Source organism: Pipistrellus hanaki, assembly GCF_964339955.1.
Source record: "Pipistrellus hanaki genome assembly, chromosome: 7".
NCBI lineage: Eukaryota > Metazoa > Chordata > Mammalia > Chiroptera > Vespertilionidae > Pipistrellus > Pipistrellus hanaki.
Genome location: NC_140509.1, coordinates 49358807 through 49373465, shown reverse-complemented (window position 1 = coordinate 49373465; position 14659 = coordinate 49358807). Strand labels below are relative to the sequence as shown.

Sequence of the window (14659 nt, the reverse complement as noted above, 5' to 3'; positions counted from 1 at the left end):
GTGAGCGCGGACCCCGGTGCCCGGGGCTGGCGAGGAGCGCTGCGGCGGCGGCGCGGGTGGCCAGGCTGCCAGGCTGCAGCGGGTCCGCGCGGGGGGGAGCGGCGCGTCACTCAGCCCGTCTGGCCAATGGGCGCCGCTCCCGGAGGCGCGCCCGACCAATCGGCAGCGAGGAGGCCTGTGCATGCCATGAAGGGAGGGCGGGAGCAGGGGAGCCCGGGAGTGAAGTTGAAGCTAAACCCCGAAAGGTATAAAGAAGTTGGCGGGGGGGGGGGCGTTTTCGGCTTCCCGTTAGGAATAATACTGGCTTCGTAGCAAGTACCGAGGAGCCGAGGAGGAGGGTTCTAACACCGCCGCACGCGCCCCCAAGCTCGCATCCCCATCCTCCACGCACCCCTCCCCCAGGTCCTGACCCGGAGAGAGAGGAGAGGGAGCGGGCGCCCTGGGCTCCTCTCCGCCGGCGGGAGCGGCGGGGCCCGCGGCGGTGCCCGGCGGGGCCGCAGACATGAGTGCCGCCGAGCGGCGGGCGCCTCCGCGCTGCGGGCCGCCGGCGGGGACGGAAGGTAGGTGCAGCGGCCCGCACCCGCGCCCGTCCAGGGGCACGGCCGCTCGCTCCGCGGCGCAGGCAGAGGCCGGCCCGCCGCCCGCCCCGGTGCCCGCGAGGGGCTGCCGCGAACGTGCCACCTGTTAACCTGGCGCGGCCGGCCCGGCGCGGTGCCGCCCCCGCCGGGCGGGGAGAGCTCTGGGCCGTCGGCTCGGGAGTCCCCGAGGGACTTGGTGTGGAGGGGGCCACTTTTTAGAGGAATCCCCGAGACTTCCCATCCAAGGGAGAGAGCCAGCCAAGTCCCGGGGCTGCCCAAGTGGGGGGCCTGGAAGGCGGCCGCGGCGCTGCGGGGGCATCCGGGTTTGCAGGGACCTGCCTCCCTCCCGGGCCGGCGGCCGGGCGATTGGGGGGGGGGGTCCCTTCAAAATAGGCGTCTCGTTGTTTGGGCAACTTCCCAGGGGGCAGGAGAACGCGGTTGGCCTGGGCGAGGGAAGGCGAGCGAGCGCTCGTTGCGCGGGCGCAGCCTCCCAGCTGACGGCCCCGCACTTTGGAAAACAAACCGAAGCGCCGAGGGGAGCCGAGGCCCTGCCCGGCGCCCGGGGGAGGGCTGAGCGCCCGGGCCGCAGGTCGCTGACGCTCCGATGCTGTTGTCTCCACAGTGCCCTCCTGAGAGAGCCGCCGGCTTCCCTGGTCTCCCCCGAGGGCCCGGGGCTGTCTCGAGGGCCCGAAGAACAGGCGTCGGGGATTATGATGTCGCTTTTCCAGGGACCCGGGTTCGCAGCGCGGAACCGAAGGAAAGGCTGGCTCCTCCGGGGTCCTGCTGGCATTTGACATCCAGAAACTCCTAGGATAGCTCCCCGATTGCTCCGGATCTCCGGATCGGCCGCTTTCCTCTCTTTGCATCCCGTATTTTTAAAGAAAATATTTCCTGTTCCCTGCGTTGGTCTTTTTTTCCCACCACCAAAACACCGAAGCAAAAACTGCAGTCTTTTTCATTCAATGTCTGCTTCACTTTTCTTTTTTTTCTTTTTCTTTTCTTTCTTTTTTTTTTTTTTTTGCCAAAAAAAAATGATCTTTAATTGAACGTCTATTTTGGTTTTGGATGAATCTGTGGAGCGCATGTTGTAAGAAGAAAGGGGGAGCGAGACACGATGAAAGAGAAGTCCAAAAATGCTGCCCGGACTAGGAGGGAGAAGGAAAACAGCGAGTTTTACGAACTGGCCAAGTTACTGCCTCTGCCCTCGGCGATCACCTCGCAGCTGGACAAAGCATCCATAATCAGACTCACCACCAGCTATCTCAAAATGAGAGTAGTGTTCCCGGAAGGTAAGTGACTTTGCCCAGATGGAATTTCAGACGGACGGGGTACAGGGTTTGCCAGCCTCCAGGCGGGCAGAGGAGTACATTCATGCTTTCTCTCTCACACACGCTGCAAAGGGGAGTTTAGCACGGCTGCCTGACCAAGGACCTCTCTGAACTTAGAAATCCTCTTGCCTTTCTGCGGCTCTTTCCACTTCCCCATTAATACGTTCTGTTCAGTCCATCCGATGTGTGTTTGGCTGGGAAGCAGCCCAACATTGCTTTTGTCAACACTTCAGATACGGGGCTCAACTGAAAGTACTACTAATCCAAACAGGACTTTTTTTTTTTTTTTTTTCATTTCTCTCATTAGAATTGTATCTAGTAGGAGGCAGGAACACTGCCAAATTCTTGTATATTTTTTGCTATGTGTAGGTAGACCCCTTAGTTATGAAGCTAAGCTAGATAATGATTTCTCTGTGTTTATAATTTTGCAGTTGAGGAGCAAGCATGTTCGTGAACAAATATGTCCTGAATTTACCCAGTCTCTTTGACTGCTGATTGCAAATTTGTCTTGGGCACAGGTTTTGAAGCTGGGTTTGATATTATCTCTGAGATAATAGGCTAGTCTCGAAAAACATAAGATTGAATTAGGATGGCGAGCCCGCTTAGAAAGTGTCTCCTAGGTGGCAAAGAGGTCCTGGAAAAGTTCTTTTATAAGGCCTAGAAGTTAGCATAGTTGAGCCAAGTTGTTGACATGGTTTAAAAATGGGCATTTGGATTATGAAGATTCGCTGTGTGAGAACAGAGCAGCCTTCGAAAAACATTCTCCTGTATAAAACCACTTACACTCACTGGGGAAAGGACACTTCTCTCTCCTACCTCCCCATCTTTTCTTTATGCCCCCATTAGAATAATTAAAATAGATACATTTTAGATATGCCTTTTCTGAGGGAGGGGAATTTGAAATGTAAAGGAGAGAATGGCGAGTAAACAAAAACCCAAGAGAAAGCACTTTTTTGTAAACAAAAAAGTTCTTGTTTACAAAGCAGAACTTCCTATTTGTCCCAGAGAGGTTTATGTCATTGTTGATTTTGAATAAGGGGTTTGTTTTCTTTTAAGAGAATACTGGAAAGGAAATAGTCATTATTTGGTTTGGAGTTTTCAGTTTGCTTGATCTTGACGAACAGTTATTATCTGAATCAAAATCTTGCAAACCATGCCCCAAAATAGTCAGGGGTACCAAAGGAGAAATTTCAAATTATAGTTCAATTTTACCCTAAAACTAGAGGTAGTGTTATACTTGTTTTGTCTTAAAGCAATTCCTTGAATAGCCTCCTCTGACCCTGGAAATCACAGGAGGAAAGGAATAAAAACCTAAAGTAACTAAAAAGTAATGGCCAAAAAAGAAAAAAAAAGAGGAGGAAACATATATTAAAAACCACATTTCCCATTCAAACTCTGCTGAGAATTGCTAGTGGGAAATTATCATGATGCTACACTGCCTGATGTTTAAAAAAGAGATCGTGTTGTCTTTTATACTGTCAGCGCCTACTTTATAAAAATAAAGCTATTTCGAACTCCGCTGTTCCCTCTGTTCCTAACAGGGTTATTAGCAGTGATTTGTCAGCCCCTGCGGTCTCAGTGGGCTCCCTTTCTGCGTGATTTCTAGCGGGTCTCATCAATTATCAGTGCCAATGTCGCTGGCTGTTTGATCAGAAGAAGCATATGGTGCTGCTTGTGGGGCTGCGTGTAATCTGGGGATGAAGAGAATAGTAGGTCCCAGTTCCTGGGGAGGCACAGAGAGGGACCCCAGAGCCCGGGGAGTTGTCAGGCCAGGGGCCTCATCTGTGTCCTACAGACCTGGGCTGGCACGCTGGCCGGGCCCAGAGGGGATAGGGCTGGTTTCTGTAGTTTTGTTTTTCTTTTTAAGAGAGCAGGCTTTTCTTATTTGAGTGCTAACTCCACAAATTGTAAATCCCAGGATAAATTAAAAAAAAAAAGAGGAATAAAAAGTAAACTGTTTTAGCCAACGTGTTATTTTTAAAGAGAGCACTGGTGAAGACTCTGGCTGGAGTCTAGTTGTTGGTTAGGCTGGCCCCAGGAGGCTACCTTAGGGGCCACAGCATTTTCTGCAGCCCCCTCACCTTTCTCACCAGCCCTGGGCCCCTCCTCTCCCTTAGGTGGGTGAGTGTAAGTTTATGGGGCGGAGGGAATGGACGATGTGTGAACTCTGGGCACATCATTTATTTCTCCTGCTACTGTTGAGCTCATAACTCACCCTGCAGCCTCCACACGGTGAGTTAGACAGGGTCATCCCGAACAGCTGCTGCTAGGGATGAGGTTTTAATTTTGAGGGTAGATTAGCTTCAAAAAATTCAGTATCCAAACATAGCCTTTAAGAACATTAAACAGCAATAGTGATAAACAAACAAACAAAGAACACCCAATAGTTTTAAAGGAGTAAAATATTCACAAGAGGAAGAACCAGGCACAACCTGCAGAGGGTGCCAAATTTGGGTTTAGCTCTTGACTGGAGGCAGGGGATGGCTCCATAGCAGTGGGGGAGACTGATATTTTATACGGGGAAATAATCTTTTTTTTTTTTTTTTTTTTTAGTGATGAAAAACGAAAACAATTTGTTTGACAATATAGTTCATTTTTGCACTTGACACCATCCTAGCACATAGTAGGTCTTCAATAAAATTTTATTTCAAGGTTGGGAGATAGTTGTTTCACAATGGTAAGCATTCCATTACAGGTAACTTGGATTTTGCAAGGTATATAACCTAAAATAATTATAAATCTAGTGACAGCTCATAGGCATAACAATGACTGACATGCTTCATTGTTTTTTTTCATATTACATTTCATCTATAATAGCCTGTAATGCCAAAAGGCTTAAGTCCACAAACAAAAATCCTTCTATACTTACATTTGAAAAATGTTTTAATTCCTAAAATATTGTTAGCCCCTCCAGTTGCTGTTTATCTCCCCTGCCCTGTCAAAAGTCAGCTCATATTTATCCGAATAGGTAAAATTGAGCTGTTGAGGGAGGGAAAAACGAGAGAGAGAGAGAGTAAAGGAACAGGATATGGATGTCTGGAATAATTGAGAATAAATCATTAGATTGGAGATTTCACAGTAAAAAAAAACTTAAGGAAGATTACTGTGAAATCATTAAAACTGCATATCTCCCAATTGGCAACATATCCTATTCTAAAATGGCCCTACAAAGGGAAAATTAGGGCATCTAGAAATGTATCCTCCGTGTGATCAAAGATAGAAAGGCAGGATAAAAAAAAAAAAGATGATGTGACTTTATTTGTGTGCAAACTAGGACAATTCAACTAAAGAAATATGTGTTTGTTATTCAGATATAATAGTTTTGAGGGGGGGGGGCGTGAAGTGGCTTACAGAATAACCTTCAAAAAGATCACCCATGTTTTCAAGTTTATAGTCATTCAGAATCTTGGTAACATCACACTACTATTTCATTCTCTAGATATCATGGGAAAATAAAAATAATTACAGAATTGAAATTAGTAACTGTGCAGGAAGTGAGTCTTCAGCGGGACTAGAAGGACAAGGATGATTAAGCAAACCTCCACAGACCTTTCCTATAATATTCACCTCAAGATTGAAACCTTTATCGCCTTACTTTTTTTTTTTTTTTTTTTTTTTTTTTTGAGGCGGAGAACTGGAAGAGAAAAAGAGGCCCCCATTTCCCACGTGGATGGGTGATTTAAGGCTGTTTTTCTTGCTGCTTGGGGAAATGATTGAGCATTGGGTTTCCATGTTTATTTTCTTACATAAGTTTTTCTCATTTAAAAGCCTTCAGGCACAGTTTACGCCTCCATGCTGGTTTTCTCTATTTAATTCCCCGTTTTGATGTTGACTTAAAATGTAGAGTGCAGAACTAAACCCCGTGCGGAGCATTTGCAAGGCAGATTTATGTGCTAGAAATTGTAGATTAGATCAATGAAAAAAACAAAAACAAAAACAAAAAAAAACCAAAAACCTTTTTTTCCCCTTTAAACGAAGGATCACAAATAAAAACAATAACAAAACCCCCAACATAAACACAGTATCATAAGCTGTGGTGAGATGCTTTTAAGCAGGGTATAGTCACCCACCTGAATAAAATCAGGCCAACTTTCCAGAGGGCAAACGTGATTTCTAGGGAGTAACTTTTCAAATTCAGGGGATCTTGGCAGCTTTGAGGTTTTGCAGACACAAATGTCCATGGATTCCTGCTGCATGTCTTTATGGGTCCGCTCAGGTTTTTCTCAAGAGAATGTTCAAGGCACAGCGAATATGTTACGGTTTTCTCAGTCCACTCATTGTCAGTTTCTGATCCACGGGATTTAAAATTTTTGTGGAGGCCAGGAGAACCTTCAGTTATTTAGCAATGGGCCTGCTGATCAGAAAGAACTAAAACAGAGCCTGAAAACAGCGTGGCAAACGGTCTTCTGCAGGTAGCTCCACCAGGCAGGCGGCTCCTGCACGGCGCTCCACCTTGGTGGCTCAGACAAAACCAGGGACAGCGACCTTGTCTAAACCTCTGCCTGGCCTCCAGCATGGGCCAGAGCAGCTAGGAGAAATGTGTTGCGGTTCGTCCTCCCCCTGAGACCCCCGCCTGCCTTCTCGGGGTGGCCGCAGCCTGGGGGCGCCAGCTGGGGGCCTCCGCAATGGACCGAGTCTCTGCCTGCCCCGGGTTTGAGGACTCCTCCGCCCGATTGTCCTGGGCGCCCGCTGCCCTCCTACTGCCCGGGCTACTGCCCCAAGGACCTGCCATCGTCTAAACCGAGATCCCGCCCCAGTGAGCCCTGGTGCAGCGGTGGGAGTCCCGTTTGCCAAGTAGAACCTCCGCGGGATCCGCCAGCGCCGCGGGGCAGCCCCGTCGGCCGCGCCTTGGGGACCTGGCATAGCCCTGGAAGCCCGGAGTCCCGGCCACACCGCCTGGCCCTTTCCAGCAGCCGCTCAGCACTGCGGTCACCCCTGCGCGCATTTCTGCCCCAAGGCTTAGCGAGGACCCGGCTACCCCGCACCGGGTCCGGGACCTGCGGCTCAGTTCTCTCCCGCGGGCTCGGGAGCCCACAGCCAGCCTGGCAGCACGCTCCAGCTCCCTCCGGACCGGGAAGCCCTAGCTCGGGGCCAGAGCACAACGAGGGCGCAGAGAGTTTCCGCCCCAGATTTTCACTAACTGGAGTGGACTCCCCAGGCGCGGGTGGGGATGCCGGAGGCAGACAAGGAAAAGCCAGAACGCACACTGCCACTGCGGAGTGCCAGCGCGGTGGGTGGGGTTCAGGACAAAGCCTGGCCCCCCGCGGCCACCAAAGCCGTGGGAAGGTCTGCCACACCCGCCAGGTGGCCAGAGAAGGCCCGGAGTGCGGCGGGCCCCAGCGCCGGAGGTGGGCGTGGGGGTGCCCAGGTGCGCGAAGCAGCCTCCTACCCAGTGACTCCTGGTTTTGGGTCTCGGCTAAAGGCCCAATCTCAGTTCCTCTCTTCCCCAAGAAATCCAGCCTCTGAGGCTCTCCTCTAAGGCTGTGGATTGCTGGGCCCCGGGAAAGGCTTGGGCAGTGCGCATTCGGCCAGGATGTCGATCCTGGGAGTAACTCAGGTGGCTGGGACAAGTCCCTCTGAGTCTCAGAGTTAGGAGCGCGATCTCAGTCTCGGTCTGGGGGGGTGGGGGGTGGTGTTTGTGATATCAGCCACCGGTTGTGATCTGATCTGGTCGTGGGACAGCTCCTCCAGCACCCACACTGTTGCTTAAAAGGCATAGCGATGTCCTCAGAAAGACAAGAAGGACACATTCTATTGAGTGTTTATTAAAAGACAAAGAAAGAAAGAAAGAAAGAAAGAAAGAAAGAAAGAAAGAAAGAAAGAAGAAAGAAAGAGAAAAAAAAAAAGAATGATAAGAAAAGAAGTTCTTCTCATTCTCCCCTTCCTGTCTGAATGAAGGAGGTGATGGTGGTTTCCTCAGAAAGACAAGAAGGACACATTCTATTGAGTGTTTATTAAAAGAGAAAGGGAGAAAGAAAGAAAAAAGAATGGTAAGAAAAGAAGCTCTTCTCATCCTCCCCTTCCTGTCTGAGTGAAGGAGGTGACAAAGCCGCGCCTGTCATCTGTACTTTGTCAAGGGTATGAAATTCATTCCGAAGGAAAGTTCGATCAATTTATTTTTGCTGCCTGCAATAACACAGCTGGATGATGCTTTGAGCTCAGGCTGGACTGGGGCTCATCATTCATTCGCCAAGAACGGGGCCTAAATTGTGCCTGTGGGATTAGGTCAATTTTAGTGGATCTACTTCGCCTCATTTGGTTACTAATTGGTTTCTTGTTTTATAAATCGAAATCTCATTTTCAGGAAATTACAAAACCCGCGCAGTCAGTCCATTGAGGTAATCCTTGGGTCAGGGGGTATTTAAATGGAAATGGCTCCTCCGCTCGCCGCTGAGGGTGAAGCAACAGTGGAACTTGGAGCTTCGACATGAAACGTGAGCTGGCCCTTTAGATCCATAATAGATACATCCCTTGTAATACTACTTATGTAAATATGATAAGCCAGACTTTGAGGGAGGAAGGGGGCGGGGAGAAGCAAAATTTATCTGCTAAGGTTAATGTAGCATATCTTGGAAATCTTCCCAAATAGATTATGTTTTCCTTTGTCTTCGGCCACTTTAGCCGGGGAAAATCCTTTTGTCTAAAACCCGATTTAGCGATCGCCTCCCTCACTGAGCTCCCTTTTTTTTTCCCCTCTGCAAAACCCCGTTCCCTCGGCCTCCCCGAATTACAAGAGAATCTTTAGATCTTGTTCCCACCGAAATCCTGCCGCAAAGGGGGCTTGGTTTCCTCCTCATTTTAAACAGACAATCAAAGGATTTGCGAATTTTCTGCGGTAGGTCAAGTGCAGAAACGAAATCTCGGCTTACCCCCCTCGCCAAGCGAAACTGGGTGCGGGAGCGCGTCCCCGCAGGCGGGAAGGGCAGGGTCCGAGGAGCGGGGTCCCTGGCCCACCCCCGGGTGGGTGTTCGGAGTGGGGCCCATCCAGGACCGGGTTTCAGAGGGTGTCCGGGGCAGGCTGAAGGGCAAGCTCAGTCCTCGTGTTAGGTCGGGGAAAGCCTAGCAGGTCGACGAAGGCATCCAGTCCCTTATAAAACATTAACCCAGACACAACCGTGTGACGGAGATTTGGGCCGGGAGCATAAAGAAAAGGCAATGCTCCGTGAAAGCAAAAGGTTCCTTAAAAGGTGGGGATGGGGGTGGGGCGGGAGAGGGCCAGGGAGGTCCCGGCCGGCTGTTGATTAACCCGCGGGGTAGCCTTTACTTCCCCCGGAGGCTCCCCAAAGGAGGCCGCAGCCCGAGACCAGGCGGGCGCCAGGAGTTCGGGACCAGCGCTTAACCTCAGCGCAGTTTGGGGCATTTTCAGATGGTTCGGGTCGGGAGGCTGATCCCGGGTGTGTTCCAGCCGCTTTGGGGGGCCTGATCATTTCAGAATAAAAACACTTGTGGATCCCAAGCGCACTCTTTGCGCCCTTTGGGGAGCTGCGGGCGCCCCGGTTCCAGAAGCTGCGCAGCCTCCGCCAGCTCTAGGCGCCCGAGTGCCCTGCCGCTGGGCCCCGGGGAAATCCTGGGCTTTCAGGCCTCGGCTGGGACCCCCGCCCCTCCCCTGGCACCCGAGGGCCAGCGCCAGCCCAGCAGGATGGATCCTTCCCCCTTTCCCTGGTGCAGCCTCCCTAGTCGACCTGCCCGCCACTCCTTCTGGGCGGGTATCTGTGCGCGGGAACGAAAACATGAACACGTTGTGTCCGAAACCCAGGCGGATAGTTGGGCTGAGACGGGAGGAACAAAGAGAAGGTGACAGAGCAGGGTGTGTGTGTGCGCAGACTGCAGTGTCCTGTCCAGGAGGGCGGCCCCTGGGGTTGGGGTAGTGGAGTCGCTCTGGGGAAGGGCGCTGGGGCGGGCTCAGGAGGCGGGAGGGGAGGACGGGGGGAGGTGAGAAAGGAGGGAAGGGAGACCAGGCGAAGGCGGGGAGCGTCCGTGTTTGCAGAGCGGTGGGGAAATCCTTAGATTTATTTAGATGTGCAAACACCCAGAAAGACCCGATTTGAGCTTAAGGGGCGCTCACGGTTATTCGTTACCAGGGTTTTGGGCATTTGCTTTAGGAAGCGGCTCCTGGCCAACACACTTTAGAGCCCAGCTCCATGTTTTATTCTGAAAGATCCACCCACAACCCCATATAACAATGGGGGTGTGATCGGCATTGTGTACTTCGTAGTGATGTGCCCCATTCCCCAGCAAATCGCCCTCCCCCCCCCTTTTTTTTTGGTCATGTTAAACCTTGTGTAATGGTGTAAACATAACAGTTAAATTAATTTCAGCAGCAACTGTTAAAAGATGTTACCCATAAGAAGTTTCACCTTGATCTGGACAGGTTTCTCCTACCTGATTTTCATTTTCTTTCTCCATATTAATGGGGGGAAAGCCAGCCACAGCATCCTGAGAATTTATTTTTTTAAGCTTCACCGGAAAAATGATTTGTGGCAACACTTGGGAAGATCTTAATGTGGACAGAAAGGGACTGCATTTGTTAAGATGATACCTGGACGTAGAGAAAGTAATGAATTCTCTATATTCAGAAGGCCATAAGAATACTGCTAAAACAGTGTTAGAACCTGCAAGTACCTGACCTCAGAAAAGCCTGTGAGGTGTTTTTTGGAGGGTGGGATGGCAGGTGAGGTTAGGATGCATAAGAAGATGGGGAGGGACTGGGATGGAAAAGGCAAAGAAGGCCTGCAGGGGCCTGTTACTGCCAGGAGTCATCTGCGCAGGCAAATGGGTTTGTTGGAAGAGGATTAAAGTCAGAGGCCCAGGGAGGGGAGTGGCTGGAGAGCCGGGCTGCCAATCAGCAAGCTCCCCAGGGACAAGCTGGCCCTGGCCCAGGACCTCAGGCCACTCTGGGCCATCAGTGACGTTCATGCTTCCATAAGAACGATGATGAAACGCTGGGTGACAAATAGTGCCCCTCGCCCTTCTAAGAACACTAGTGAACCTACGCAATAGGTACCGCTGGGGTGCAGTGTAAGGAGCTCTTTCAGGGCAAGGTTCTCAGCCACTTGGGGTCCTGACCAGGGATGCTCAGCCAGGATCTGCCCTCCCTGAGGAGCCCAGGCCCCTCTGGGAGGGGAAGTCTGACCTCTGTTCAGACTGAGAGGGCAGGGATTACATCTACCTGCTTCCATTCTTTGCTGTCCAGAGAGCGAGGGGAGCCTGATGGTGTCTGATCACGTGTGTGAGCTTGACTGTGTGACGTCACTGTGAGGCTAGCCTCAAACTGCCAGCGGGGTTGGAGTCCCGTTGCTAACGGGTGTCTCTGTGCCTCCACAGGGCTCGGTGAGGCGTGGGGCCACTCCAGTCGGACCAGCCCCCTGGACAACGTTGGCCGCGAGCTGGGCTCTCACCTGCTGCAGGTACGGATGTGGCTTCCCGGCCCGTCTGCATAAGCTCTGAGCGTCTGAGCGCCTGTCCCCGCGCTTGGCTTCTTGTTTCCTAGAAAAATGGGATCCTGCCCTGACGTGTCCCTCCTGCAGCCCCTGCAGTTTCTCCAGAGTTAAAAGGTTTAGCTCTTAACCTCCCGTGGTGCCTTGGTGCGAGTGGCGCCTCCAGAGGCCAAGAGGGAGGCAAGGTGACAATCAGCACATTGGATGTGAAAGGGAGCTCCAGCAATCAGATGGGCTGGACCCCGGGAGGGGTGCCATTTGACACCGTTGGGCTGAGGGGATCAGAGCACAGCCAAGCCAAGCTGCCCAGGCTAGGCTGCAAAACCATCCGAAATGAAGGATTTACACAGGAAATCAGGGGAATCTGGCAGAAATGCCAGTCAATGCGTTGAGCCCGCATATTCTGGATGCAGCTGCTCCTGCAACTCTTTTCATCTCCTCCTGGTAGTTCTGGGCTCTCTCCTCACTCTCCAAGGCCCTCACCATAGGCCAGCCCAGCCATGTATAGACAAAGCCCTGTGCACACAGGTACAGCTCCCCAGGTAATGAGTTTATCCAAAGTGGAAGCTCCCTTTCCTGCACTGTTTGCAGTGTATACTGTTTCAAATCGCCAATTGCCCACGTAAGTCACCTAGTAAATATTTAAAGTAGTAAAACTTCTGGTGCCATTTTTTAGGCTTGACACTTGTCTCCCAACCTGCACCCTTAAGTCCATTGCAACTTCTCCTGTAGGTGCCTCAAACCTATGCGGGCATCAGGGAGGAATCCGAGCCCGTTCTCCCAGGTGGGCCAGGCCTGAGCATCTCCTACCAGGAGTGCCACGCCAGTTCCTGTCCCGAAGCTACCCCATTGGTATCAGAGGCCAGAGATTTTAGTTTCATGGAGCAAAGAAAGGCACTGCTCAAGGATTCCCTCTCAGGCCTGGCCCCTACACCTCTAATTTTAACTAGCACTGTCCCTGCCTTTCACAGGGACAACTTCCATCCATTGTCTCTCAACAGCTGACCCCTACCTGATCTTGCCTTATTACCAATTAATTTCCCCTTATCGATATAAACAAGAGAGAACAAAAACCAGACAGTCCCTCACCCCTTCTGGCTCTTGCCCAGACTTCTCCTCTCTTCATCCCAAACTTCTCAGAAGGACTTAATTACACTTTCAACTTCCATCACTCACCCTGCCCCGCTCCCTCCCAAATTCCTGAGGTCCAGCACCCCTCCCAGCCATTGTGCTCTGCCCAGGCCCCACCACAGTTTGATATGCAGCATAAGATGCTCATTTCTTATCCTGCCTGACCTCATTCATTCCACAAATATAGGCGGGCCAACTATGTGCCAGACAGAAAGCCCTGCCTCATGGGTTTACATTCTAAGGAGAGCACTCTTGCAAACCCAGGTGCTCTGCTCATTGTAACAGGTGGTGGAGGTGCTGCGGAGAAAAGTAAGGGGATCCTGGCCTAGTGGTTCAGTTGGTTGGTGTGTCATCATCCCATATACCCAAAGGTGACAAGTTCAGTTCCTGGTCAGGGCCCAGGTTTCAGGTTCAATCCCAGTCCGAGTGCATAAGGGAGGTAACCAATTGATGTTTCTCTCACACACTGGGAATAGCAGTTCTCCCTTCCTTTCTCTCTAAAAAAAACAAATAAAAGCATCCTCAGGTGAGGATTTAAAAAAGAAAAACAAGAAGGGGAAGGAGTAGGGATGCGTTTGAGTGGCAGAGGACCTCATTGAGAAGGTGACATTTGGGCTTGATGGAGGTGACATTCTCCCTCTCCTTCAGATTCCAAAGTACCACACCTTTCTGGATTCCTTTCCCTCTCCCTTTGCTCCGCTGGTTTTCCCATCACCGTCTGGTCGTAAATGCTGACATTTCCTAAAGGTTCCAACTCTGTTTCTCATCTCACAGCCTCAAGGCCTCTTGGGTGATCTCAGCCAACATTGTCATCTCAACTCCTTTCCCCACATTTGCATGACTCCAGCTGGTTTTTCCCGTCTAGACACCCCTCCTAAGCTCCAGGCCTTTATTTCCTCCTGCCAACTGGATATATCCAAATGGAAATCTGGATACACCTTAAGTTCAGCATCTCCAAGTCAAGAATTCATTATTTTCCTCTTCCAGATTTCCGCCCACCCATACAAAAACTCACCATGCTTTTCCAAATTCCCGATCTTGGTTAATGGTGTTACCCTCTCTCTACTCAATGACATTGAAATCAGACTCTTTCTGCCACCATAAATCCCATGGCCAGAACCATCTTTGACTTGAACTCCACTTTCTGATTGCCTCATCCCCATTCTTTCCTCCTATAAGTGACTGTCCAAATTTCCACCCCTCCCCCCCCCAAAAAAAAATGTCTAAGCATGCTATTCCCCTGCTTAGAAACTTGTTAGAACCTTGATGCCTACAGGAGTATCTATAAATTCCTCAGATTGACATCTCAAACTCTCCAAAAATCCAGCACTGGTGTACTCCCTCAGCCCTGTCTCTGATGCACAAAAATCATTAGATCCATCCTCCCCTCAGTCCCTGCCTTTGGCACATCAGTCCTTCTGTCTAGGATGCTCTTCTTCTCTACTACAGTTCAAGCTTCCTCTTCAAGGCTTTGCTCAAACAGTCCCTCTAAGGCCTCTGATTCTTCCCCAGGCCTCTGGCCACTCACCCTCTGGGCCCTAACAGCACTGTCTGTTCATCTGTGTAGTCATTATCGCTATCTTTAGACCAGTCTTTATGCTTCTACTGGACTTCCCAGATCCTTGAGAGTAAAATTTGACTCATCCTTGTCTCCACTGCCTGGATTGAAGCCCCATTCACACAAATAAAGGGACAGAGAAAGTGAGACTTGCCTTCATGGAGAGCCTGTCAGTTTGACGTATCAATGTAAACACGCACACATCACACTGTTGCCCTACTTTATGGACTTGCTGCCTGGAAAGCCTCTCATCTCCTAAATCCCCCTCTCCCAGACTCTTTTCAGAGCTACTGGCCATCTGCCTTCTGTCTACAACTTTTCAGACTGCCAGCCCTTCCACATCACCCAATGCCTGCTATTTCCCAAACCCCAGGTATTATTTTTATTAAAAGACGCTGTCACTATGGAGTCCCCCAAGACTAACAGAGGAAACCTCTGGCTTTTTCAGTGATCATCACTCCAAGAACCTAATTCACCTCTTATAGCAGACTATGTCCCCCCTCCTAATATTTGTGTATGTGTTACAGATAGACTTGCTTTGTCTATTTTGGTGGATCCCGAATCTTCGAGAATAGTAGCCTCCTCCATCTCTTCCTCTGAATCTCTTCCGGTGTGCTGCGTTTTCCA

The 14659-nt window shown here is 50.7% G+C and overlaps 1 protein-coding gene across 2 annotated transcripts in view; it reads left to right on the top strand.

Annotated features, from left to right (window-relative positions):
- Positions 1 to 201: 201 nt before the first annotated feature.
- Positions 202 to 14659, top strand: part of SIM1 (SIM bHLH transcription factor 1) — a 65546-nt gene continuing 51088 nt past the window's right edge. Inside the window, exons 1-3 of one of the 2 annotated variants that reach the window (XM_084889499.1) lie at positions 202 to 245; positions 1201 to 1867; positions 11231 to 11313. In XM_084889499.1, the coding sequence (XP_084745625.1) occupies positions 1693 to 1867; positions 11231 to 11313 (258 nt within the window). In that variant the 5' untranslated portion in view covers positions 202 to 245; positions 1201 to 1692. Of the gene's footprint in view, positions 561 to 1200; positions 1868 to 11230; positions 11314 to 14659 lie in introns of both variants that reach the window. The other variant, XM_084889498.1, reaches the window with a different exon arrangement.